The sequence below is a fragment of the Notechis scutatus genome, chromosome 12 (assembly GCF_049901735.1).
Source record: "Notechis scutatus isolate UNSWTSFEM ecotype Mainland chromosome 12, rNotScu1.2, whole genome shotgun sequence".
Taxonomy (NCBI): Eukaryota; Metazoa; Chordata; class Lepidosauria; order Squamata; family Elapidae; genus Notechis; species Notechis scutatus.
Window position 1 is genome coordinate 635425 of NC_142020.1, and position 25561 is coordinate 660985.

A 25561-nucleotide genomic window follows, 5' to 3' on the forward strand; every position below is an offset into this window, starting at 1 on the left:
TCATCTTTGCTACAGCAGGGTTTTTTCTTCTTCTCAGTTTGCACCCTTGTTGTTACTGTGCCTCAGTTCCTGCTTTCATGTTGCTCTTTATTTTTCCACAACTATCTGGGGCTAATTTGAACCTGGCTGCGGACCATTTACAATGGACCTGTTGCTTAGTAGGAGCCCTTGGTTAGAGGTTTTGGTTTCAAGCAATGGCCCAGGTCAGAGGGGTTTTGTGGGGTGGAAGGCTTGCTTGGTGGGGGACATTCATCTTCATTGAAGAAACAGCCTGTGCTGCAGGAAGGAAGGCTGCTGCCGAGCGCTTGGAGCAATGCCTTAGAGCAGGGGTGTCAAACTGGATTTCTTCGAGGCCCAGATCAGCACTGTATTCTCCTCCATGGGCTGGCATGGGGCAGGGGGAGATGGGACGGATGCCTCCTGCAGCACCCTGCCGGCCGAAACAGGACATGGGGGACCATGCGTGGTCCCCCCCACACCCCATTTTTGGCCTGGGTGGCCTCCTGCAGCACTTTGCCGGCCAAAATGGGGCGGTGGGGGCCATGCACAGCCCCCCCCGCACCCAGTTTTGGCTCCAGAGGCACCACAGGCTGATCCTTTGCTATTTCCAGGCCAGCCTCGTGGGCCAGATTTGAGCACCCTGTGGGCCAGATTCGGCCCACAGGCCTTTGACACCCCTGCCTTTGAGGTACTTGCCTGAACTTTCGCTTGTATAGAACAATATCCTGACATAATGTGCTTTAAGAGAGGCCAATCTCCCAAATTGAGCGACTTTCTGCAATCTGAAGGCGTTTGAATAGGAGGAATTCTGTGTGGACAAAGTACATCCCTCCACAGCCACCCCTCCACCCCTGGCTTATATTCAAACCTTGTGCCTCTTTCCCAGAAAGAAGCCACCTGGCTGGCTTGCAGCCTTGAGGGGTTTTATGATATTTGAATGAGCTGAGGGGAAAGAGCCCGAAGGCCACTGAGTTGGAATAGCAATTCCGTTGGTCATTATTGCTCAGTTGCTTTTGACTCTACGTGTCTTCGTGGATATCATGGCTGTTGTATCATCTTGTCCTCTGCCAGCCCTTTTTTTCAATGTTTGCAAGCATCAGGGTCTTCTCCGCTGACTCCAGTGTTTGCATTGTGCCTGCAAAGTATTTCAGTTTCAACTTTATCCTTCTAGCGAGAGCCGATTTTGAAAATTTTGTCTTGCCTCAGATGATTTGGCCTTCTGATCGTCCAAGGTGGTCTCAGACATTTTCTCCAGCGTCACAGCTCAGTGCCTTCCTTCTTCCCTTGTCAGCTTTTCTGAGGCTCTGGCTTTCACAGCCAGGCTTTACAGCTTGGAAAATCTTGGCCCGGACAACAACTACCTTGGTTGCAGTCTGAGGCTTCTGCACTTTAGTATTTGTCCAGACTGGCCAAAGTCTTTCTCCCAAGTAAGGGACTTCTCCTTATTCCATTCGCCACCCCAGGGAAGTTTTCACCCCAGGAAGACAAAATCTGCCACTTGTTCAACTTCCTCTCTGTCCATTTGCATCAAGTTGGCATTGCCTGTTGAGAGAAGCTGAGGGCTTTTTAAATACTCAGCCACAGGCCGGCTTTGGTACCCTATTTGTCATCCTTAAGGAGACAGCTGACTTCTCCCTCGTTTCCAGGCAGCCAAGTGGCATCGTCAGCATCTCTGAGCCTGCTGAAGTTTTCCCAGTGGTTTCATCCCAATTTCTGCTTCTTCTGATTCAGAATTTGCTCTGGTTAGTAGTGTGATATTACCAGAGAAAAAGCTACGTAGGATTAGGTTAACAACTCTTAATGCCTTTTTGGCTATGTAGTTGCAGTGGGCTTAGATCATTAGAGGTGAGTATTCCAAGGTCCTTTACAGAGCTTGAGTCATCAACAAGATCTTGCCTATTCAGCTTGTATTTTATTTTCTGATTTTTTTTGCCAATATGTAAGACAGAGCATTTATTTGTTGAGATTTGAAGTTGCCATTTGTTTGACCATTCTGATACATAGTCAAGATCTTTTTGTAGGGTAGCAGTATTGTCTGTGGTATTGAACAGCTTTACATCATCAGCAAAGAGAACGCAATTGCTCTTAATATGATCACAGAGGTCGTTTATGTAGAGTATGAAGAGAGTTGGTCCTAGAACACTGCCTTGGGGAACACCACTATTGACAGGTACTGGATTTGATAGTACGCTCCCGATTTTGACCATTTGTTGTCTGTTTGACAGGAATGCTTCTATCCAGTTATTCAGTTGTCCAGAGATACCATAGGATTTTATTTTTAGGAGTAGTTTGTCGTGTACCACTGAATCAAAGGCTTTACAGAAGTCTATGTAGATTGCGTCTATTGCTTTGCCCTGGTCAAGTTGTGTCGTCCATATGTTTTTGCAGTGTAAGAGTTGCAGATTACAGGATAGTTTTTTTCTGAAACCAAATTGTTTATTGGAGAGTAGGTTATTTGTCTCTAAGTGAAGGATGATGGATTGGTTAATAATTGATTCCATGACTTTACAGGTGACGCAGCATAAGGAGATTGGCCTGTAATTTTCAACTAGGCTTGGGTCTCCCTTTTTGAAGATGGGGATGATTGTAGTTTTTTCCCCAAACCCCCAAAACTTTAACCTTAGACTGTCTACTATTGACCTCACCCCTTTCCTAAGAGGCCTGTAGGGGGCGTGCATAAGCGCACCAACGTGCCTACCGTCCCTGTCCTATTGTTTCTCTTATTCTTTTATTTTTCTTATATGTACCCATTTCATGTATTCACAACTATGTATACATTTATACTTATTATCTTGTAAACAATTGGCAAATCAAATAAATAAATAAATAAATAAATAAATTTTTGCATGTGACTTAAGCAAATAAAGTGGCAATAAACAATTTTGGCTTTTCCTCACTTTTAGTTGCTGAATATTCCATTTTAGGAGTTGAGTTGCTTCCTGTAGTCCTGCAGCTTTTTCAGGAGCCAGGTGAGGTAGCCCTGGGCACCCAAAGCCTTTGTATAATCAATGTCAAAAAAAGGTTTTGTTTTGGAACTCCCTGACCTTTCCCACTATCAGGCGTTAGCAAAATTATCTTAGGTGCTCCTGTCTCTTCTTACTGCAAGCTCTCTATTCTTCTATCCTGGGTCTTTGCCAGTCCCGGTTTGAAACTTTGAAAGAAATATATTCAGAAAATCTAATCCTGAGTCCTAGAAAATAGGAATAATATGGAATGAGAACAAATTTGTATACTAAAAGAGATCTGATCTGGGTGGCAGACCCCAATATGTTGTTGGAAGAAATTTTCTGGGTTCGTTCCCAGCTGGGACACACCACAGACACTGAGAAGAAATGGATGCAGAAGCCAGCTGCCAGAAAGTGGAATTCTTTTAATGTAGGAAGGCAAGAAGCAAAAAGTGACACAGCTCCAGCGTTCCTGGCTTGCAAGCACCTTCGGAGTGTGCCTTTTATGCTTAATTCCCCTTTGAAGCTCTGCAGCTTGAGCGGTTTTGATGTGTTTCTGATTGTCTGAAATGATATAGGGTCTCGTACTTGAGCAGGGGTTGGACTATAAAACCTCTGAAGTCCCTTCCAAGTCTGTTATTCTATGTTCTATGAATGACCTTATCTCCAAGTTCCAACTGGCCCAGAAAGATCGGCTTCCTTAGTGGTATCTTTTTAGCCTGTTGTCCTCTTTCAGCCTGCATTAACTCCTGGTATCTTCATGGGCAGATCCGTGTTCTTTTGCGATGTTGTTTCAACTTGCCAGTCCTGGAATCTCCTGGTGGTCTTCTCTCTAAATCCCAACCAGGCTGAGCCAGCTGAGCTTTTTGAGATCTACCAAGTTGGGCTGGTGCTGCTCCTGAGCTGGTCAAATCTTAGTTTTACTTTATTTATTTTTCAGACTTAGTGTAGGAGAAAGAGTGAAAAGGGGGTCAGCCTGTAATATCTATGTAGTGTGATGACCCAAAGGGGCGTGGCACAAAGGCAACACAGTCAGATAATCAGTAGGAGTCCCTTTATTAACTCCGACTTTGTCCCAAATGTCCTGGTTTCCTTCTGGGCTGGAGAAAAACTCTCCCAGGAACAGCCTTTGGCTGCAGAGACACAAGTCCAAAACATGGTCAACAAAAACTGTAACTATAAGTCCAATCAAGGAAAAATGAGGTAACTAGTTTGGCAGGGCAGGAACAAGAATTCCAGACATGAAGGCATGGCAATAACTCAACATGGTTGGGAGGATGCCAGGAACACAGATAAGCAAAGTCAACACAAGATAAACTCATGTTTGCTCCCAGTGGCTGCCGCACTCAGCCTGCATTTCTTTTAAACTCTCTACCCGACTGTGCCTAATGAAGGGAATCAGGGCCCTTTCCTCCCCCATAAGCCAGGCAACCCACGTTGCTCTCTTCTCCATTCCTCCCCGCGTGCCCTAGGATGAAGAGGGGGTGGGCCTGAGTCTTCCTCTGAACTCCCTCTCCCTTGTTCTACCCAGCCGGACTTTGCCTTTCCCCAGTTTCCTCCACAGCCAACTGAGCCGCACTCCCACTCCCCGTCAGCTGTTTGTCTTCCTCCTCGGATTCAGACTTGAATGCTATGTAGCCACAAGCAAACTAAGTCCAGCTCCCCCTTGAATGCCACTGACTTTTATTTAACTCTAAGCAGGTGCTGACTTTAGTTGAGAAGATTTCTACCCAGGGCTTTTAGGCAATAAATCAGTTTAATTGAATCTTCATGTGTGGGTGTAATCTGTATGTCTGACACTTAGATAATTAAGACTGATGGCTGAGACCTGGCCTCCTCTTTTCTGTCAGGCCAAGAAGCACACAGTATGTTAGCTTTTGCAATGGGTGTGGATTTTCTATTTTTCTTGCTTTTCTTGTAGGGGGAACTTTAGATATTTTCTCCTTTTTTTTAAAACTACATTTTAATCCTATTGTAAACTGTAGTCTGAATGAATGTGGGAGAAAGCTACACTGAATAACCTGCAGAGTGTTGCCTAGGATTTCACCAAGGATGACTTAGAGCAGCAACACATGAAGCTTCCAGGTGTCTCTTTGCTCACTGCAGGGTGGGAGGAGGAGACCTGCCCCCCCCCAAAGAGTGGAGACCCAGAGTGGGCCAAGTCCTCGTTTCCAAAGACCCATTTCCATTCCTCTCTGCTCCTTGCAAAACATTTATATGCTTCCTGGGTCCAGTGCTCCACCCGTAGCAGTACTGGAAGAGCCATCCAGAGCAGAGGTCTCCAACCTTGGCAACTTTAAGCCTGGCAGAATTCAACTGAAGTCTGCCAGGTTTGAAGTTGCCAAGGCTGAAGACCCCTGCTCTAGACCAGATCCCCTCTATGCAAAGGGTGCCCTTGAATCCCCACGGAGGCCTTTTGCTGAAGGGTTGGGGGTCCCATGCTGGGAGCTCTGAATCTGATCGCCCTTCCTTGCTGATCGCTGTGGCTGCTCTATGGAAGAAGAGCCCTCCGTCTTATTAACGGATAAATCTGCAGAATCAAACAAGTTGCTAAGTGGTGTTTAGTTGTGATGGCTGTTGCAGGATAAATAAAATTTGGCATACTGCTTTTCATGGTACAAGGCGGGTGGGATTCAATTTTTTTAACAACTGGTTCTGTGGGCGTGGCTTAGTTGGTGGGCAAGGCTTGGTGGTCACGTGACTGGCTGGGCGTGGCCAACTCAACATCACTCACATCGAAGCACACTTCTCCTCACCTGGCCTCTCAAGACTGTGGGGATGCTGCAACACTCATAAGGGTGAAAAACACTCATAAGTCACTTTTTTCAGTGCCATTGTAACTGAATGGTCACTCCACACAAGCAAAGTACCAGCAAAGGAGGGGAAAAAAACTCCAGAAACGTTCCAGAGACAGGAAGTCGAGTCCTGCCAAGAATGTAATAAGGGTTAATGGAGAGGCAGTTTCTGTAAGCAACCCCAGAATGTTTCCTTCCTGCCTTCCTTACAGGATTAGGCCAGTAATTTCTTCTAACAACCGGTTCTCCGAACTGCTTAGAATGTTAACAACCGGTTCTAGCGAATAAGTACGAACTGGTAGAATCCCACCCCTGGTACAAGGCAAACATACGTAGCGTTTCATAGTTCAGTTTTTCTATGCATTTCATTGTTCGGTGGAAGTTTGGTCTGTGCCTGTAAATAAACTGGCCTAGTGAAGGGAGGCCTCTCTCCTTACTCTGATGGATCAAAAATGCCTTCCCTAAATTTCCCCGTTTTGCTCAGGGAAGCAGCCTCTGCCTTTTTTTCTTGGGGTTCTTCTTCCATGTAAGGCGCAGGGATGAGTTGCTGTTGAGCTGATCAGGCCTAGCTAATTTTGTCCTCCAGCCATTTAGTAAGCCCCTCAGACATATTCTGTCAGGATGGGGTTGGACAAGGGATTTTATCCAAGACGTTTCCTCCCATTGAGGCTATTTATACTCTGTCCTCTTGGCCCTTGGGATGGGCAGGTCTTGCTTGGAGCTTCCTCGGGGTTCATTATTGTTACCAAAGAAGAAAAAACAATGCCTTTTTCTCTTTTCCCCCCCCAATCCAGGATGTGAATGGGCAGGCCAAGGAGCCTTTGGGGCCCCGACTTTGCCACCTCAAGAAAGGGCCCAATGGCTACGGGTTCAACCTGCACAGCGAGAAGTCCAGGCCTGGCCAGTTCATCCGCTCGGTGGATCCAGATTCCCCGGCATTCAAGGCAGGTCTCCGGCCGCAAGACAGACTCGTGGAGGTAATAGAGGGATCTGGGAAGCAGGAGAAGGATCCTACCGCTTGGAGGGGAATCCACCCGATGTCGTTGCCACTCCGAGGTGGCAAAATGCATTTGAGATATTTTTTCGCGCTGTGTTGATAGGCAAAGGAAGCCAAAGCCAGAGCTGGCATCATGTGAAAGCTTTGGCTTTACAGGTTTATTTATTTTATTTATTTATCAAATTTCAACACTGCCCATCTTAGCTAAGTGGGGAGTTTATGATAAAAAACATACAGTGGTATAAAACGGGTAATTAAAAAACAAAAGTAAACACAGCATGAAGGACAAGGTTAAAATGAGGCTGTTCAAAAGTTAAAAAAGAGGCAGAGGGAACGCCCTCAAGCCTCCTGTCAGAGTTCTGGAGATTGCCCTAATTAAATCATGAGCCCCAGGCCAAGTTTCAAAAGATTTATTAGGAGCAACGTGTCGGCATTAACCTAAATGAAGCCAATTCTGGCATATGTGTGACCCTGTTTCCCGCCACCCCCCTGGATTTTCCGCAGGCAGAAGATCCGGTAGCCTAGCTACAATCTTTGTAAGATAAGTGTGGAATGTGCTTCTGGTTTTAAACTGCCGTACTGCTCCTTCAGACCCGCCCCCCCCACTTGTTTATGGCAATTTGAAAACAGGCCTAGGAATGTTTTACGGGTTGACATCTCCATCCCCAAGGGTTCGGTCGAGCCTGGCCGGCCCTTCAACCCTGTCTCCAAGAGAGAAGCCCGAGCAGGACTAATGCAGAAGAGGAGAGCCTGGGCTGGGGCCACCTTCCCTGGGTGTCCTGGGCGCTCTCGGAGCTGGCTGGCTCGCTTGTAGATGTTTCGTTATGCAGTCAGGTACAGGTCATCCTCGGCCTGAGACAGCAACGGAGCCTGAGCCATGACGGCTGGAGGTCGTGACAGTTGTATAAAAAGAAACAATCAAACAGGGTGATATAAAATGAGCGCCATGGCTGCTAAGCAAATCCATCCTTTGCTGAAAACCAGAAGTTATAGGGAGTCCTCTACTTATGACCACAATGGAAGCAACCCCAAATTTACACCGCTGAGCAAGGCAGTGGTGATGTGACTTATGCCTCATTTTATGGCCTTTATTACCACAGTTATTACGCCAGTCAGTGAGGTTGTTAAGGGAGCCATGCATTTGTTAAGCCAGTCTGGCTCCCCCCCCTTCCCCCCGTTGACTGTTTTTCAGAAGCCGGTTGGGAAAGTTACAAATGGGGATCGGGTGACCCCGTAGGCTGCAACCGTCACCAAGTGCCCGCCTTTGCCAACTTGCACCGGGACCTCGGTCCCATGGCCGTGGGGATGCTGCAGTGGCCGCAAGTGTGAAAAACGGCCCTAAGTCCCTTTCTTCAGTGTCAAGAGTCACTTTGAAGGGTTGTTAATAGAATGGCTGTAAGTGCGGCATTCAGCCACACTCCGGTCCCCTGGCCGGGGGCTGCAAATGTGGCTGCGTTCAGGTGGCTCTGGGGGAGAACTATGGAACCGGGTCAGGTAAGGAAACGCCTGAAAGGGAACCAGAAGCCCAGAGAGCACCAGGAACCCCCAATCCAATCCTGAGCTGCAGAGGCCCTCTTCCATTCGCGCCCTTCTCTGGGGCGGTTCTTGGGGGGCACCCCAAAGAGGCTCTTCCGGGCCGTTTCCTGGTCTCTGAGCGGCTGCCTGGCCTTCTGAGATGGAAGAGACAGAGAAGCCTCCCTTCCTGCAGCCTCCCAACACCTCACCTGTCGGCCTCTGATAATTAATTCAGCATGCCAGGCGCATTTCCCAGGCGCATAAAGGGTGACCCGTGGAGTCGCCACCCGATCCAGGCGCCTAGGCTGCTCCTCCTCCACTTGGCTGGTGCGGGGGGGGGGAGGGGGCAAGAGGGGAGGGGGGGCTTTCTCCTATTTGCTCTTTTGTCCCCTTCGAGCTCCCCTCAGCCTCCCGCAGTCCCCGCCAGGCCACCTGTTGACACACTGCAGGCACTAGGGAGCGGGAGGGGAGAAGGGCTGGCAGCGTCTCCAGGGCTACATCTGGAGAGCTCTGTGGGCACCTGCAGGGGTCCTGCCCCCACCTTCCCCACTGATTACTTAAAGGGGAGCGAGGGAGCCAGAGCAGCCACTGAGAGTGAGCTGGAAATGGAGGCTGACTGGAGGGTGGGCTGGCCAGAAGAACGAAGTCTTGCTGGAATCAGCACCACAAGTAATGAATCCGGGGGATTTGCAACTCCAGGACCCCTGTGCCCATCTCCTCCCAAAGTAGAGGAGGTGGGCATTCAACAGGTGCAGACTTGCTCGGGGAGGGAGACAGCAGGAACTGCTTGGCTTCATTGGACAGATCTTCCCTCCTCACAGCGTGTTGCTTATGATAAGTTATTCTGCATTTGCTGTTTTGGATAATATGCATCATGTGCTAATACCAATATCAGCCCTGTGAGGTTCCCAGATCAGGGAACCCCCCCTGCCCCCCTGGGATGAGCCGACCTCTACCTGGCTGAGAGTGGCTAGAACACCAGAGCCTTGCCAGCCTCGTTCTGCTTCTCCCCCTGCCCCTCTTCCATCACAGTCCCTTCCTAATGCTCTCTGCCTTCCCAGGGCTTAAGCAACGCCTCAGTCCAGCCTCTGGCTCCTGAATATGGCTCCCTCTGGCACAGAGGTGCCTCTGGTTTCTCCCTCTGAACAACCCAAATTGTTTGCAATAAATCCTAAATAAATAAGAGCCTGGCTTATCATTTGCTTCAGAGAGGAAGAAAAGAATAGCCAGATAAGCAGCCGAAGGTTGCATTGGGCCCTGATTCAGATCAGGTTAGGAGAAGCTTCCCAACCTCACAGCCTCCAGATCTCCAGAATAAATGTGCCCAGATCAAACATGTGGGTTGAAATGCTTGGTGACTAATTTCCCATTGTAGTTTATCCCTCCTGAAACTTACATTTTCTCTGAAAGGCCTCCCTGCATGCAGGAAAGGAAAGAGCAGCACACCAATGGATTAACTGATCACTTGCTTTCCACTTTGAGGGGTTATTATCCTGCCTGGTGAATGGGCAAATATTCCCTTCCTCCTCATTTATAGTCCTCTGAACATAACAGAGCTGGTCTGATCCTTTGGCCTGCATCAAATAATCTGCATATACTGTATGTGTGTGACATATACACACAGAGACATTATATATATATATTTTGCCACTGAAAACTAAAGCTGGGAGCCATTTCCTGCTTCTTGCTGTGGTTGAGAGCTGTGTGGGCAGATCATTTAACAAGAAGATCATTGAGACTTGAATAATGTTCCCTGCTATTCCTATTCCTATTGCATGACAGGATTGCATGGGCTGATTGTTTTTTGAATAGCTAGTTGTGTGAACAAGGCTTGTAACCACTGAGATGGGCAACTGGTTCTTTAGGACCACAAGTGGCTTACCACTGCTCCTTCAGTGGCCCCATGATCTCCTCCCTGAGTCTCCGTGTGCATGTGTATTAGGGCACATTATGTAATCACAGTTTGGTGAGCTACAGAGCATGGTCCCTTAGTGTTCCATCACTGCATGCTCTGAGAACCTGCTGCTTTAGGCAGAGAAAGTCCCGTCAGGGTACCTGATGGAAGCTCTGTCTACCTTCTCTGGTGTGGCTGCCCTGTTTCGCTTCTGCACGGATTGAGGGCCCTCGGTGCCCTAATGTGCATTTCTTACCAGCGTCTTCCTTTTTGGTTTGGCTGCCCTGCAGGTCAATGGGATCAACGTGGAAGGCATGAAGCATGCTGAAGTTGTGGCCCACATCAAGTCTAAGGAAAATGAAACGAGGTTGCTGGTAGTGGACCCTGCCACAGATGAACATTTCAAGAAACTGGGTGTCGCTCCTGCTGAAGAACACATTGGAGGTGAGGGATTCCGGAGCCTGCTTGTGCGAAAGGCACCTCTGCTTTCTTGTAGGCTAACCCTGGTTAATCTCAACTGCCAAATCTATTTCTAAGGCCCCGAAGAAGTGAGAAATGAAACTGCAGGCGTGAACCCAATGCTTTGAAAACTTGGCTATTTTAAGATGGGTGGATTTCAGCTCCCAGAATTCTCAGCCAGAAATGATTTCTGGGAGTTGAAGTCCACACGTCTTAAAATTGCTTTTGAAAAGCACTTGTATTCTCTAAAACAGGGGTGTCAAATTCGTGGTGTCACGTGGCGTATCTAGACTTTCCCCCCCCCCTTTGCTAAACCGGGCGTGGGCGTGGCCAGCATGTGAGGCATCCAACCCAGGGGCGGCGACATTGACAGCCCTGCTCTAAAAGGCCCCGTCCTTTCCAGAAGGGCAGCTGGTAAATGTGCCCAGGGGGGACCTATAAACTGCTTAGAAGTAAATTCAACCCACCCTGTCCCACTTTTGAGCAGAAAAGGTGTTGTTAAGTGGCTGAAGAAAATCCAGAATGTCACAATTAGATGCTGGCGGAAGGGCAGCCACGGAGAGCCAGAAACCTTCCATGGACAGAAGAACTGGAACCAAATTTCCCCCCAAGCCCCTTGGCAGGTGCAAGTGAAGTAAACAGGTTTTCTGTGGCTGATTCTCTTAGACTAGAATAGGCAACCTACCCAAGAATGGGGGCATCTGCCTGGGGAGAGAGGTGGGATCCAACATTTTTCACTACAAGTTCTGTGGGCCTGGCTTGGTGGGCGTGGCAGGGGAAGGACACTGCACAATCCCCCTTCCCTCCCCACCCCACTGGCCTGCTTTCCAGCTCCGTTCTCCTGTGCAGGGCAAGCAAAGAAGAGCCAGCCGATCAGCTGGGACTCAATGGGAGGCAGAGAAGAGATGGGGTTGGCGGGACCAGCCAGAGGTGGCATTTGCTGGTTCTCCAAACTACTCAAAATTTCCGCTACTGGTTCTCCAGAACTGCTCGGAACCGGCTGAACACCATGAAACAGACATTAAAAAAAGGAATGGAACTTTGTATGATTGCAGCTGCCACCTTGAGTTTTTTGACCTCCCTCTTGGGCAGATGCCCCTGCTGCCCAACCAGAAGAACAAAAATGTCCACCTTCCCATTGTGAGTGTGGGCATGGCAGCAACAGGCCACCCCGGGCCCCTCCCTTCCCCACTCTTAAAAGCGTCCCAGGAGTCCCCCAGCTGACCCTGACCCTCCTCCTGGGGCTGCCGGGGGTGTGTGTGTGTGTGTGGGTGTGTGGGTGTCTGGTTGCCCTTCAGCAGGTTGGATTTGCAAGACCCGGCTCTCCTCAGACCCAGGACTGGATTCCAGCTGCTCTGCTTGCCTGGGGGTGGGGGGAGATCATGCCTTTCACTCAACCTACATGACTCCACCGCCAGCCCTCACCCCCCCACCTCCTTCCTTCGCCAGGCTGAATGGAGAGCTCTGTGTTTTTAGCACAGCTGTTTCCTATTGAAGCTGCCTGCCCTCTTTTCTGGCTCTCAGTGGAAAGAAAGACTCCAAAAGAACAACTTGGAATAATTTGGAGATTCCTGCAGTGGGGGGGGGAGGGGAGCGGCTGGTGTCAGATGTTGAGCTCAGGAACAACCAAGAGACCAAGAGCGGAGATCCTTCCTTCTTCGCTCCCGGTAGAAGGAGCAAGAGTGGGCCAAGTGCCAGAACCAAGCACTCGTGCCCAGACCCGCTTTCCAAATGCTGCAGGCCGGGCTCCAAAATGGCCCTTCTTCCTCCTGGGCAAGGGACTGTGGAGGAGGAGCCGGTCAGGCCCCCCGGGGGAGTTGTCAGCACAAGGAGGGGGGAGGGGGGAGCTTCCTGCAAGACTAAGAAGGTTTGAGCTCCTGGTTCTGCAGGCTGCTTCTGGTGGCACTGGCCTGATGCCACCCTGGCACTCAATGTGCCCTTGGAGCGGGCAGCATGCCCCTTTCCCACCTGTGTGGCCCAGCAGAGCGTGTTGGGTTTGGGCTGGGTTCAGATCCCCGACCCCTTGTGGGAGCAGAAGAGCGAGAAGGTGAGGTCTTGGAGGACACCCCACGGACCTGAGCGCCCTCCAGTTTGGGGAGTTGTTGAATTCCAGAACCTGGAGCTTGGCCCATTCTGAGTTGGCCGATGGGCGTTGACGTTCTTGGAAGACCTACAAGTTCTCCGTAGAGACCGTCCCTCGAACTCACCTGGCACAGCTAACAAGCCAGCCACATGAGGGCCACCCCTCCAGGAAGCAGCCACCCTGATCCAACCTGGGCTTGAGCAGCCACCGCCAGGCTGAGCCTGGCCTTGGCAGGGGGCAACGGCACGAATGCAGACCCTTCTTCCCTCCTGCATTGGGCTCCTGCGAGAAGCTTCCCTGGAGAGAAACCTTCCTGGGACCAGGGCAAATGGCTGGAGCCTACTTGAAGCAGGTCCCCAGTGCCAGCACATACACGTGTGTGTGTGTGTGTGTGTTGGGATCAGAATGGGAGAAAGAGAACCTTTCTGCATTTCACACTAGCAAAAATAAAGTCTCCCCCACGTTGATTCCAAGAGCGGTGACTGTATGGACCCAGCTGTGTGGATTCTACCTGGTCGGACTGGTTCTATAGATTCTGCGCAGTTCGGAGAACCAGCAAATGATGCCCCTGGCCAGCCCCGCCCCTCTCTGCCTAGTCAGTCCTTATCGCGCATGCGCAACATCAGCACCTGCCCGACATCACTGACTGCGTTCTCCCCTGCCCAGTCACTCCTTAAGGCATTTTTTTTCCTCCCAACGATCAGCTGTTCCGATGATCAGCTGTGCCGGGATCCCCCTCGCTGTCTTACTGCTTCACCCAGGAGGCTTCCCTGAGGCCCAGGAGGCAAAAAATGGACCCCCCCACTGCCCCCCACGCTCCATTTTTTGCCTTCCTGGGCTCCAGGGAAACTTCCTGGGAGCAAAAACACCCCCAGGAGGCTTCCCTGAGGCCCAGGGGGCCCAAAATATGGGGGGGGGTTTGCAAAAAAAGAAGCCACGCCCACCCAGTCACATGACCACGCCCACCTAGCCACGCCCACCTAGACCACGCCCACAGAACCAGTTATTGAAAAATTTGAATCCCACCCCTGGTTCCCCCTGGCCTCTTTCTGGGCTGGTTGTTTTGGTTGGGGGTCAGCCTAGCTGACCAGGGGTTCCCCAGTGGGTCTCTATCCCTGCACCAACCACTGTGGCCTGTTCTCACTTAACCACGGGTGGAGCTCTTCCGCACAACCTGCTCCTGACGGGCTGCGTCCCCCCCCCCCCCCCCCCCCCCAGAAGCTGCAGAATGAAGGGCTCCCCAGGCCAGAGGGCCAACCACGGGATGAGGGGTCTGACTGGCCTTGTTTCTGCATTTCCTGCAGGGGGGATTCCTCCACCACCTATGACAAATGGCTCAGCGCAAACCCAGGTAAGCAGAGTTAAGTGTTGGGCTTCCTTCTTGGAGGGAGCCTCTTGGTCATCTTCTCTAGCCAGCAAGTTTGGGCGTTTGGCCTCCCCTTCTCCCACTGCAGGGGCCCAGGGATTTTGGCCTCCCGGCCAGATGGTCCTAAAGCGATCCGGGGAAACGGATCCAGGATGGCTTTCCATCTCTGGCCACGACTGACAGGTGGCCCTTGGCTGAGATCCCAGCATCGCTGCTTTCGGGGGCTGTGAGGGGCCCCAGGATCTTCCAGTTCACCTCATGACGCTGAGTCATCATATGGCACATCTGGCTCTGCCTTTGCACGGTCAGCACACCGGAGCCAAGCCTTTCAACTCCGCCTGGTGTCCTGGTGCGATGGGTCAAGCCAGCCTGCTGTGGTTTGTACAACAAACCATGGCTTGGTTAGGGGCCCAAACCAGGTCTCTAGAACAGAGGTCTCCAGCCTTGGCAACTTGAAGACTTGTGGACTTCAACTCCCAGAATTCCCCAGCTGGCCATGGCCTGTTTTTCCGTTCTCTTCATCTGCCCAAAGAGTCTCTCCTTTTCCGTTTTCTTCTTCTTTAATCGAGCAAGACAAAAGCAGCTTTTTCCAACCAATGAAGGGGGGGTCTTTCCCTCCGCGTCTTGTGATAAAAGTGCCCCCTTTTTCCATCCCTCACAGCTGAATGGCGGATCCATGTCTTCGTCCCACAGCGATTGCCAAAGTCCCGAGGAGGCCGAGGTAAAGCAGCTGGCATGTCCCTCATCCAGGCCAAGGACTGACTTGCAAGCCAGCAAGGTTTCATCCTTCTGATAGAATCCTAGGGCTGGAAGGGCCCCTGGAGGTCATCTAGCCCAAGGCAGGATTCTGCTCTCTCCCCTCCAGGGTGGGCTGGCCTTCCTGATCCTGTCCCCCTCCCTTGTGCCTCTTTGATGAGTCTTTGCCTTTTTTTATCTTCTTGCCTTCTTTGTAAGTCATTCGAACTCTCTCCCCGCCATGGGTGGCTCTTCTTGCTTTTAGCTTCCAGCCCTTTGCGTGTCAAGTTTTCCCCTGCAGCCTTCAGCCTCCTCCCCCCCGCCTTTCCTCTTTCTTTATGCGGAGCAGCTGGTGACGTTCCCTCCCTCTTTATGCCTCGCGCAGCCAGCATTTCCCCTCCTCTTCTCCCCGCTCTGAGTCTTCCCTCCCTCCTTGCTACCTGAAGCGGTTCTCCATCTGCTGGCCCATCCCAGAGGAGGCCCCAGTCGAGCTGCCTTCCCTGGCATCCCCGAAAGGCTACGGCAGATGGGCAAACGCCTTCCGGGCAAACGCAAAAGGGATGTGGTTTTTTTTTTCCCATCGTGGAGCAACAGGCCGCCCTCGCCTGGCCCGGCAATGAACGCCCCTCCACTGCATTCAGGCGGGAAAGGAAACATTTCCATGGCTTCTCCTTTGCTCTTCCTTTAAGAGCCAAACTGTGTGGCGCTCGACAGAGTGGCTTTGATTAGGAAAGATCCGCTCAGCTGGCGCTGGGAAGAGCAGCTGGATCCTGGCTCGCAGGCGTCCAGCTCTGCATTCTTTCCACCCTTGGGGGGCCGGGGGGGGGGAGGGAATGGGGAGCGCCTGCCGGTCTCCATCGGCCTTTGCCAAGACAGAAGAAGGGGAGCTGCTCTCCTCTGCCCCCTCCAAGCTGTTCTGTCCTTCACTTATGACCACATGGAGCCTGAAATTTTGGTTGCAATTCATTGCAGTCCATAAATCGAGGCACCACATGGCCAGACTCGGTTTTATGGCCATTTTTTCAAAGTCATAAAGTGAGCCATAGCAGCCATAACACAGTTGTTAAGCGAATTCAGCATGGTTTTTTTTTTGCCATTCTGCTGGAAAATGGCAAAAAAAAAAAAAACAACATTGCAAATTGCAGCCAGGCGACCACGAGACACTGCAAAACCAGTGGCCCATGTGAGCCAGTTGCCAAGCACCGGAAATGGCAATAAGACGACCGAGAGGAAGGGTGCAGCAATCACAACTCTGAAGCCGGCTGTGAGTAGCCATTTTGAAAGCTTGCTCATCAACCAGTCGTAAACCGAGGGCTAGCTGTATTCATAGGTGGATCCGCTTGAAGGATTCCTTCTGCTTTGGGTGTAGAAAGATGCAGTGGGGAGAATAGAATAGAATAGAATTCTTTATTGGTCAAGTGTGATTGGACACACAAGGAATTTGTCTTGGTGCAAATGCTCTCGGTGTACATAAAAGAAAAGACACATTTGTCAAGAGTCAAGAATCATCAGGTACAACACTTAATGATAGTCATAGTCAATAAGATAGTCAATAAGCAATCAAATCATACTAGGAAACAGACCATATAAATCGTAAGGATACAAGCGATAAAGTTACAGTCCTACAGTCACAAGTGGGAGGGGATGGGTGATAGGAACAATGAGAAGGTTAATAGTAATAGTAGTGCAGACTTTGTAGTAGTTGGACAGTGTTGAGGGAATTATTTGTTTAGCAGAGGGATGGCGTTGGGAAAAAACTGTCCTTGTGTCGCTTTGAGGATAGGAGTTGAAACAGTTTATGTCTGGGGATGTGAGGGGTCTGTAGATATTGCTGTCTTCTTGGCAAATGGGTGTGGTGGTGGTGGTGGGGGCTGCTCTCTGGCCAGAATGCCAAGAACCGGAGAGGGGAACCAGGAAGGGGGTGACGTTTGGGGGTGGAGTTTTGGTCCCATGGTCTCCCCGATGGAAGGCTGGCCCTTCAACAGGAAGGGTCTGTATTTTGTCAGCCCGCCAAGGTAGGGCACATCAGGAAACTCTAAGAGGAATACAGGAATGTCCCTTCCTTGTTGTGAAGTAGAGTTACAGTCTCCCTCTGTCCCCTCCTGTAGCAAACCGAATCAAGGTGGCGCCATCTGGCGTGTGTTTCCCTCTCCTTCCCTTGGCTTGGACTCTGTTCTCCTTCCTGGCCCCTGTGGGCTGCCATCTCTGCCCTTCTTCACCGAGTTTGACATGGAAGAGGAGAGGCTGCCCCCCTCCCCACCTGCCAGGGTGCAGGGACTGAGATGGAGGTCCTGGGGGGAGTTGCAGGGGGTGGGGCTGCTGGGCGAGCTCTGATCCACAGGCCCCTAGAGGCCGTGCCCCCCCCCTCAAATGCTACCAATAGGATCACAGGGCAGTTTTACCGGTGGTTTTCACTTACAAAGCCCAGCCCTCTTTGGCCTCAATCTTCTCCTTCACTCAGAATTGTCCCCTCCAGGAACATCTCAGGGAAGACAATTACAGTTCCTCACGACTGCATGAGGCAGGGGGTGGGGGCGGGGCTAAGCCACCAGGGAGGTGCCTGCCGCAATAGCCCTTAAACTTGTATACTGCTTCACAGTGCTTCAAAGCCCTCTCTAAGCGGTTAACAGAGTCAGCCTCTTGCCCCCAACAATCTGGGCCCTCGTTTTACCCACCTGGGAAGGACGGAAGGTGGAGTCAACCTGGAGCCTGGTGGGATTCGAACTGCCAAATTGCAGGCAGCCGGCAATCAGCAGAAGGAGCCTGCAGGACTGCACTCTCACCACTGTGCCACCACAATGCTCCTGATATTATGGAAGAGCCTTCCTTCTTAGGACCATGGTATCTTCTGGACCACCTCTGAGAGTCTGGAGAGGGAGGCATGGTGTTACCCTGGCTCTCCTCCTTCCTCTGGATGCAGGGGAGAGATGGAGCCCAGCTCTGGCACCGTGGAATGCCAGCGTCTATGCGGAGGTTCTGGGAGAAGCCATCAGCGACACGCTGATGATACCCAGCCTTTTCTGCTCCCGGCCAACCGTGGGCGGCCTTAGAGGATGTTGGGGGCCACAGAAGGAAGCATCGGCTTCAGCTTATCCCTCGCAAGACTAAGTGGCTTTGGGCTTCAGGGCCTCTGGATCCAAGAATTTGCCATCTCTTGTTCTGATGGAGTTGCAGTGCCACAAAACAGAACCAGTGTCCAACCTGAGGATCCTCCTGGACTTGCAGCTCCTGTTCAGTGAAAAAGTGGCCAGGACTTGCCTTGTGTGCCCGCGGCATTATTTTCTAGACTGACGTAATTACTAAGGCCTTAGTCACAATGTGCTCTACGTGAGGTTGTCCCCTTGAAGAACACTGAGAAACTTCAAAACTCTTCCAGTGGTTCTTTTTTTTTTTTTTAATGAGTTGGGGGAACATCACAGAAACATTTGTATTGCTGCAATTAGGTCACTGGTTATAGGAAGCAACCTTTGATGTTGGTTTCTTGTCTGCTTATTAAAAGCAGATCTTGAGATCCTTGCTTTCCTAACTGTCCTATTCCCACTCACACGCACACACACCACGGAGGTTCAAGGGGTACACTGAGGCTCTCCAAGCTCTCCAAAAGTTTTCCCCAGGGAATTCCAGTTCAGCAATGAGCTTCCCAATTCAGTTCTGATGACTCCCACAATGAATCCATGGAGCTGGGGCAGTTCACAAGGCAAGGGCAAGATAGAAGCAAAGCAAGGCACACCCACTCCAAAGTCCATCATCTCGGTCCAAGGCAAAGGCAAGTCTGAGAAGCAGGTTCAAGAGTCAAGGCACGAGTCCAGGCTCTTAAGTCCACAGTCCAGGTCAGGAAGATCAACAAAGAAACTGACAAATGCTAGGCACCAAACCGGATACGTTGCTCCCAGCGTCATTCCTTTCTTCTCGCTGTGCTAAATCCCCATCACAAGAGCCACAGTGGTGCAGTGGTTAGAATGCAGTACTGCAGGCTCCTTCTGCTAACTGCCAGCCGCCTGCAATTTGGCAGTTCGAATCCCACCAGGCTCAAGGTTGACTCAGCCTTCTGTCCTTCCCAGGTGGGTAAAATGAGGTCCCAGATTGTTGGGGGCAAAAGGCTGACTCTGTAAACTGCTTAGAGAGGGCTGGGAAGCAGTATAGAAGTCTTAAGTGCTGTTGCTGTTGCTATTGCTCAATGTAGCTCATCAAGAGGGGCGAGGCTGCTGCCTCACAAGTAGCCGGGATGGCCGCCATTGCTCCTGCCTGTTCTCTGCTCTGCAGACTCTCAGTTCCTTCGCCTCCTGGCTGGCTGGCTGGCTGGCTGCAGCTGCACGCACTCTCCTCCTGAGGCCTTGGGGCTGTCCTGCTGCAGCTGTCTCTCGACTGGCTCACACACAGCCGGCTGCTTGTCTGGTTGCTCCCCCTGCAGCCATCCACCCCGCTTGGTCTTGCTGATCCCAGCTCAGGGCCACCGTCCCCCTCTGGGCATGCTGCCACCCCCACCCCACCATGGGGAATGGGGCAACTCGCCACCACCAACTCACCCGATGGCTAACCTGCCACAGCCAACTTGCTGCAGGACAGTTCAATAATTCAACTGAATTATTGAAAATAATTTAAAAAATATTTTATTTTTTGTCATTTGCATTTCATTTTTCTTTGGCATCCTTTATTTACTTATTCTATTCTATCATTTCTTTGCTATTTGTGTAACTCTTGTCCTGCAGCGAGTTCTCTCCTCTGACGTGCCTGGGACTGGCTCTTCCTCTTCCAAGCTGGCACCCAGAGAGGCATCCAAGGAGGTCATCGCACGAATGGTGGTTCCCCTAAGAAAAGTGTTGTACTCTCCGCTTCCTTTTGAGCTGCTGGCTACACAGCCTATTAAAATGGCCAGACCTTTAGGGTGAAATACGCTTGGACGGCATTTAGGTCAAACTGCTGTGGAAAACCACTACCTTGTCTCAGCATGTTGGGTGAACCTTAGCCTCGCTTTAAGCCATTGAGCTAGCGGTCAATTGGTTGTGCAGTATGAACACAGCAATTCTATTTTATTCTTGGTTTTGGGGTTAGACATATTGTGTGAATCCTGCCAGCGTCAAGTTCTGTTGGCAGCACCTGCAAAGGACTAAAAGGATATATTTACCAGTTATCCTCGGCTTATGTTGGCAACAGGGACCAGAACCGCCATCACTAAGTGACTTGGTCACAGAGTATGACATCCCGTGACCATGCTGCTTAGCCAGGGCAAGGCTGGCGGTTGTCATAAAATGAGGGCCTGAAACGTCTGGTTTCCTGCTGGCTTCCCCATTGACTTTGCTTTTGGCAAAGGAACAGAAATTGTAACCATGTGACTGTAGGGACACTGCAATGGCCCAAACTCAGAGGACTGTGTCATAAGTCCCTCTCCTTCAGCATTGTTTGAATGGTCTTTGAATGATTGACGTAACACGAGGAAACCCAAATTCCTTATTTGCTTCTTCTAAGACTAGAAATGTTACTTTTTCCCTCTCTAGAAGTAAGATGTTCGGGTGACTAATTTCCACCCCAACTTATTTTTGCACCCTTGATTTGGTCTTGTAAGTCATGCAAAGTTTGTGCTGGGATTACAGAACCTGTCAAATTAGCTTGAAGCAGTTTAGCCAAAGAACTGCCCCCTGTTGAAGCTCCCTCGTTTCCTCCTAGGTAAGAGAGGCGAAAAAGAAAGATCCCTTTGAAGAAAGCGGGTTGAACCTGAGTCCCACTGCAGCGGAAGCCAAAGAGAGAGTGCGTGCCAAGCGGGTGAACAAGAGGGCGCCTCAGATGGACTGGAACAAGAAGCGGGAGATCTTCAGCAACTTCTGAACTCACCGAGGGCCCCGTTTCCCTTCCGGCCCCTCTTGCACGGAGACATTTGCAAGGTGCACAAATTGTGCCCCACTCCAAAGGACAGGGCCACAACGCACTCCACGCCCCACATTTTTCACAGGCAAGGCGGATTCTCTCGATTGCGAGGAGCGAAAGGAAAGGCGAAGAAGGTGGGAGGGAGGGAGAACCCGTTTATATTAATTATGGATCATTTAACTGGCAATATTAGAATATATTATTTATAGGACCATTTTTGTATAAGGAATTGTTTGAGTTGCTTTTCTTCCCCATTTGTGTTTAAATATTTTACAATATTTTTACATTCCAAATCAGCACCTTTCCTTTCCATATAGCTGAAAGCTGGAGTTTCTACTACGTAATGGACTGCAGTGTTAACAACTTCAGAAAGGGATTAGCCAACTTCTCCTTTGCTTGTGACACTTTTGGTTCTCAGTGTGGAGTTTGTTTTTTCCATACTTTATCTTCAGTGCTTTATTTTTTTCAGTAGTTTATTCAGTTAGCACTTGAAATTCCCTTGTTTTTAGCATAGCAGGTCCTTTTCTTTTCAGTCCTTTTTCAGGCTCATAACTAAGCAAATACAAGATTTTTATGTTACAAAATACCACCTATGATTAAAAAAGATAGAGATCGTAAGCAGTCAAGCCAACCTCTTAAGGACCCCTGAGGGAAAACCTGCCATTTATTAAGGGATTGTAATCTGAATTCTTTTTTTTAATAACAGTCGCTCAATAATGAGATGAAAAATAATGAAAAGTTCCTTCAAGAATGAAGTTCTTGCTGGTAAGCAAGAAACATCTCAAGGTGAATTTCATCTCTATTATTTTAGGGCATTAAAAAAAAACTTTAAATGCTTTAATTTTGCTGATCTTTCAGGAGCTGTGAGGCAGCCAGCCTCCTTTTCAGCTTGCAACCTAAAGTAGAAGCCTTTTTCTGTCCCCAAGATGTTGACAGGGTTTGGTCTCAGGTGGGACTAATCTTCACACAAGTGGTAAACATGATTGTGAATTTGGTGTGAGGCTCTTACACGGTTGTTCTTGGGGAAAGTGTGAATGCAAGATTCCAGTGGGCCTGTCTGCTGCTCCCCAAAGAACATCTTGGCACATCTGCTCCAGATCTGTGTCCATTTGGCCTAACTCGGGGAAGGCTCAGCATCCAGAGACAGTGGGCGGTGAGGGGTTCCTGCAACTCTGTGACGAGATCTGGTGGTCATCGTTGGCCATTGACCGTTCCGAGGGGCCGAGAGAATGGAGCCCACAAGGAAACTCTTACATCTAAGCTGTTTAGGCAAGGAGTGTTTTTACTCTATCTTTATTCCTGGCAGGACACGGGTCGTGGGACATTTCTGCAGCATATGCCACCCTGCCTTGGATTCAGGTCAGGACAGAGCAGGCACCACCAAATGGATTCTCTTTTGGTGGGAATGTGGTTCTAGTGTTTGGAACAGCATAAAATCAAGGCAAATATTTCCAAGTAATTTCTGCAGAACTCTCTTGCCAATTCAAATGCCACTAAGAGTTCTGGACACAAAGTGGGGCTCACTCTGGACAGAAGTACAGCTCCCAAATTTCAGGGATGTCCCAGACTCCTCCAGATGAGCTACCAAATTGGAATGATTAATTTGGCAGGAGGGACAAGTGGCAAGTCAGAAACAATGTAAACCACATAGAGTCTTCATTAAACCTAAACCTAACTGAGCTAATGAATGAACCCTACCCTCCTTCATTTTTTTTTGGGGGGGGGGGGCAGCCTCTTACAGGATGAGGGTGGTCTTTGGCATGGAAGAGAATGTCCACCCAAGAACAGTTCCCTCCGCAGGAAGGGAAGGGCCTCGCAGCTTTGCTAAGGAGGGAAGGAAAAGGACAGGGATGGGCCTGCCAGCCTTCCCTAGGAAAAGGAACAGCTTTTCTTTAAAAAACAAAAAAAAGCTTTAAGAAGCTAGCTGAATGGGATGTAGTTTTTCTTTCTTTTTTAAAGAAGCAGAGGGCATATAAACAATTGCCTTTTAATGATGGCAGAGATTAAATTTTGCTCTATTTAAGGGTCCACCAGGGACCCAAACTCTAGACGCTGGCAGCAAGGGTGCAGTCAGAGCCCTGCCTTTTTTGTCTACAAACTTTCGCCATGTGCTCCTGAAAGGAGGGGGGAGTGATGTTTTTGAATGTTACAAGAAATGAACAAATTTGGAGCTTTATGAATAGTTTGTAAATGGTGGAGTTGAAGTTTGCTTAGTTTATTCTCCCTTTGAAAAAAAGGTAGTGGTTGAGCAATTGCAGCATTTCTTTCGAGAGGGGCTTTTGTTCAGGCGCTGCCTGGATTGACTGAAAGGCCCTTAGGAGTCGGTCGCCAGAGCGAGGGCTGGGATGCTCTGAGGAGGCTTCAGATGCGTGATCTATTAGTTTGGGATGCATTTGCACCTCTCATGCCAGGCTCCACTGCCTAATGATGCCCCTAGGAGCCTGGCTTCAACCACAGGATCTCTGGGAGAAAAAGGCTTCGTATTGCAAGAGAATCCAATTCCAGATTTGGCTGCTCGCCTCCTGTTTAAGAGAACTTGTCAGGGGTGGGGCAGAAGTTGCAATTCACATCTCACCCTTTCATGTCTTCCAATAAATCTGACTGCAGAAGATGCTTTTGTTTTTCAAAGGACAAGTAAAAGCCGTGAGTGTCGTGGTTCTCTGGAACTTTGTCTTGTGGCTTCGTAGGAAGGTGATATCCAGGTGGAGGCTTGGCGGGGGTCCCGTCCACCCTTTTGGGCTGGTAGGTGTCTGTCAGTTAGGCAGCAAGCAGTGCCTGTCATTTTTGAGTTTTATCTCTCCAGCTTGTGCACCTCGGGGCTCTGCAGAGGTGTTGGGGGTTGAGAACGATGAGTAGTGCATTTCTGCTTATCTGTGGAAAGTCCCAACTTGGGAAAGATTAAACAATATTTTTTTGATTCCATTGATGTTTGGCTTCACCATTGTCCATGCAGGATGTCAAGGACACAGATCACAGAAGCTGGCTCCTTGAACACTACTGTTAAAAAGCATTTTTAAAAAGATATTTTTTTTAAAAAAAAGAAAAAAATCAGGAGTGCCCACTGGGTGTTTTCCAAGAAGTCAAGATGGCAGCCAAGGCCCCGCCCTTTTTCACAGGTGACACGTGCACAGAGGAGGTAGGGCTTCCGTTGCACAGCTGTTCTTGCCATCTCCAGTTTTTCTTTCCTGCCCCCCCAGCTGAACCCACTTATGAGCAGGGAGGATAATGTCACTGCACTTTTCACTTTCTCTGCAATGATTCATCACCACATTCCAAATTATTTTAATAGCTGTCCTGCTGCAAGCGATTGAAGGAGGCATAAAAATGTGGCATGACAATGTACATAAGGTTACAGAAATGGAAATTCCACCCCCATCCAATTTATGGCCGCAGGAGTTCCCCTCTGCCTCCACTTGGGCATCCCCATTTCTGCTTGGCTCCCCACAAGTGAGAGCTGGTGGGCTCAGAGCCCCAGGCTGGGAGATGTCCAGCTGATCTCATGGGGGCGGGGTGTGTGTGTGTGTTCTTCCTTGGGGAACTGGAGCCAGCACAACAGGGACCTGGAGACGTTGATGAGTGCCAATGTGGAGAAGGCATCTTCTGGGGGAGGTGCGCATGTTTAAAATGTGTGGGGACACCAGCATTAAGGTGGAAAATCCTCAGGGGTTCGTATGGCTTGCACTGAAAGTATTTTTTGAGTCACCTTTTATGGTTTGTTGTCAGAACTGCTTGGCTTCATTGTTTTATGGAATTGTCTCTAGACATCAGGGCAAAAGGCAGGCAACCCCCCCCCCCATGGCATTTTCCTCCAGAGAGCAAGTGTGCAGGTGCCAACCTAAGAAGGGGCTTTGTTAGTTTTCAAGACTGAAGGCTGTCTGGACGGGGTGGGTGGGACGAAGGCCCCCCAGGAGCCCAGCAATTGCCCCGACCTGTCACCTGTGTTATCCCCAAAGGGACTTCCCTCTGCTTCCTGGCATGATGCTGGTGGATAAAAGCACACACTTTCTTCTTTTCCTGCCATCCTGCCAGCTCTGTAACTTGATTTCTGCATATTTTAGAAATTATCTCACACAAAAACTGACAAAAAAGAACTCCTTTAATTGCATTGTGTTTAAAAACGTATACTATAATGTCAATAATAAAACTGGTTTCTCATGGCTTTGTTGTGTTGGTGTCGTTGTTTTCTTTCCATCTTTGCCCCTTCCTAAGAACTTGTCCTCCGAGCACATTTTCCAACAATTCTCAAGATTCACCCTGTCACAAATGTTCTCCCTCGTCTTAGACTTTCCTGGAATGCAGATGCCAGACAGGGAAGAGGTGCGGGGGGGCACTAGTCTGGTATGAGGCAGAGAAACTCAAAACCCAGGCAAGGTTGAGTTGGGCTGGGTGAGCCTGGCCTTATTTATGGCTGGTCTCCTTGCTTAAGGAACCTAGCAATTCTCCATGGCACTTTGAACCAAGGCCTGATCCTAGTTCAGCCATGAGCCCTTGTCTGTAGAGTTGCATCCCCACTAACTAGTCAAGAGCAGAGCAAGAATGCTAAGTTGGTCTCTTACACGCCATTGCACCCTGAAACTCGGTTGCCTGCTTGAGTTGGCTTTTGGGGCAAGACGCACACTTGGCAGTTCCCAGCATCTCTCACAATTACAATGACCTCTTGGGTCCCTTCCAACTCTGAATCTATTAATCATGGGGGGGGGGGGAATGTTGGAAGCCCAGGGGACTGCAGTTCTGCAATGGGCTGGCTTTGGCTCCTCCAGCATCCGGGCTGCGCCAGTTTCGCTTGCTTTGGGCACCAGTCCTTCCCTGAAAGATGCCGGGCTTGGCACCCAATCTGTCCCTCTCCAGTACTGTGCTGTGACTGTTGGTGCTTCAAGCATTCTGCCGGATGGTTTGTTTCCATTTCACTT

At 49.8% G+C, this 25561-nt stretch overlaps 1 protein-coding gene across 2 annotated transcripts in view; it reads left to right on the forward strand.

Moving 5' to 3' along the window:
* Positions 1 to 24810, forward strand: part of NHERF2 (NHERF family PDZ scaffold protein 2) — an 83264-nt gene extending 58454 nt beyond the window's left edge. The window contains exons 3-7 of one of the 2 annotated variants that reach the window (XM_026683604.2): positions 6535 to 6717; positions 10437 to 10590; positions 13993 to 14039; positions 14716 to 14775; positions 20454 to 24810. In XM_026683604.2, coding sequence (XP_026539389.1) covers positions 6535 to 6717; positions 10437 to 10590; positions 13993 to 14039; positions 14716 to 14775; positions 20454 to 20612 — 603 coding nt within the window. In that variant the 3' untranslated portion in view covers positions 20613 to 24810. The remainder of the gene's footprint in view (positions 1 to 6534; positions 6718 to 10436; positions 10591 to 13992; positions 14040 to 14715; positions 14776 to 20453) is intronic. The other variant, XM_087973082.1, reaches the window with a different exon arrangement.
* Positions 24811 to 25561: the final 751 nt, after the last annotated feature.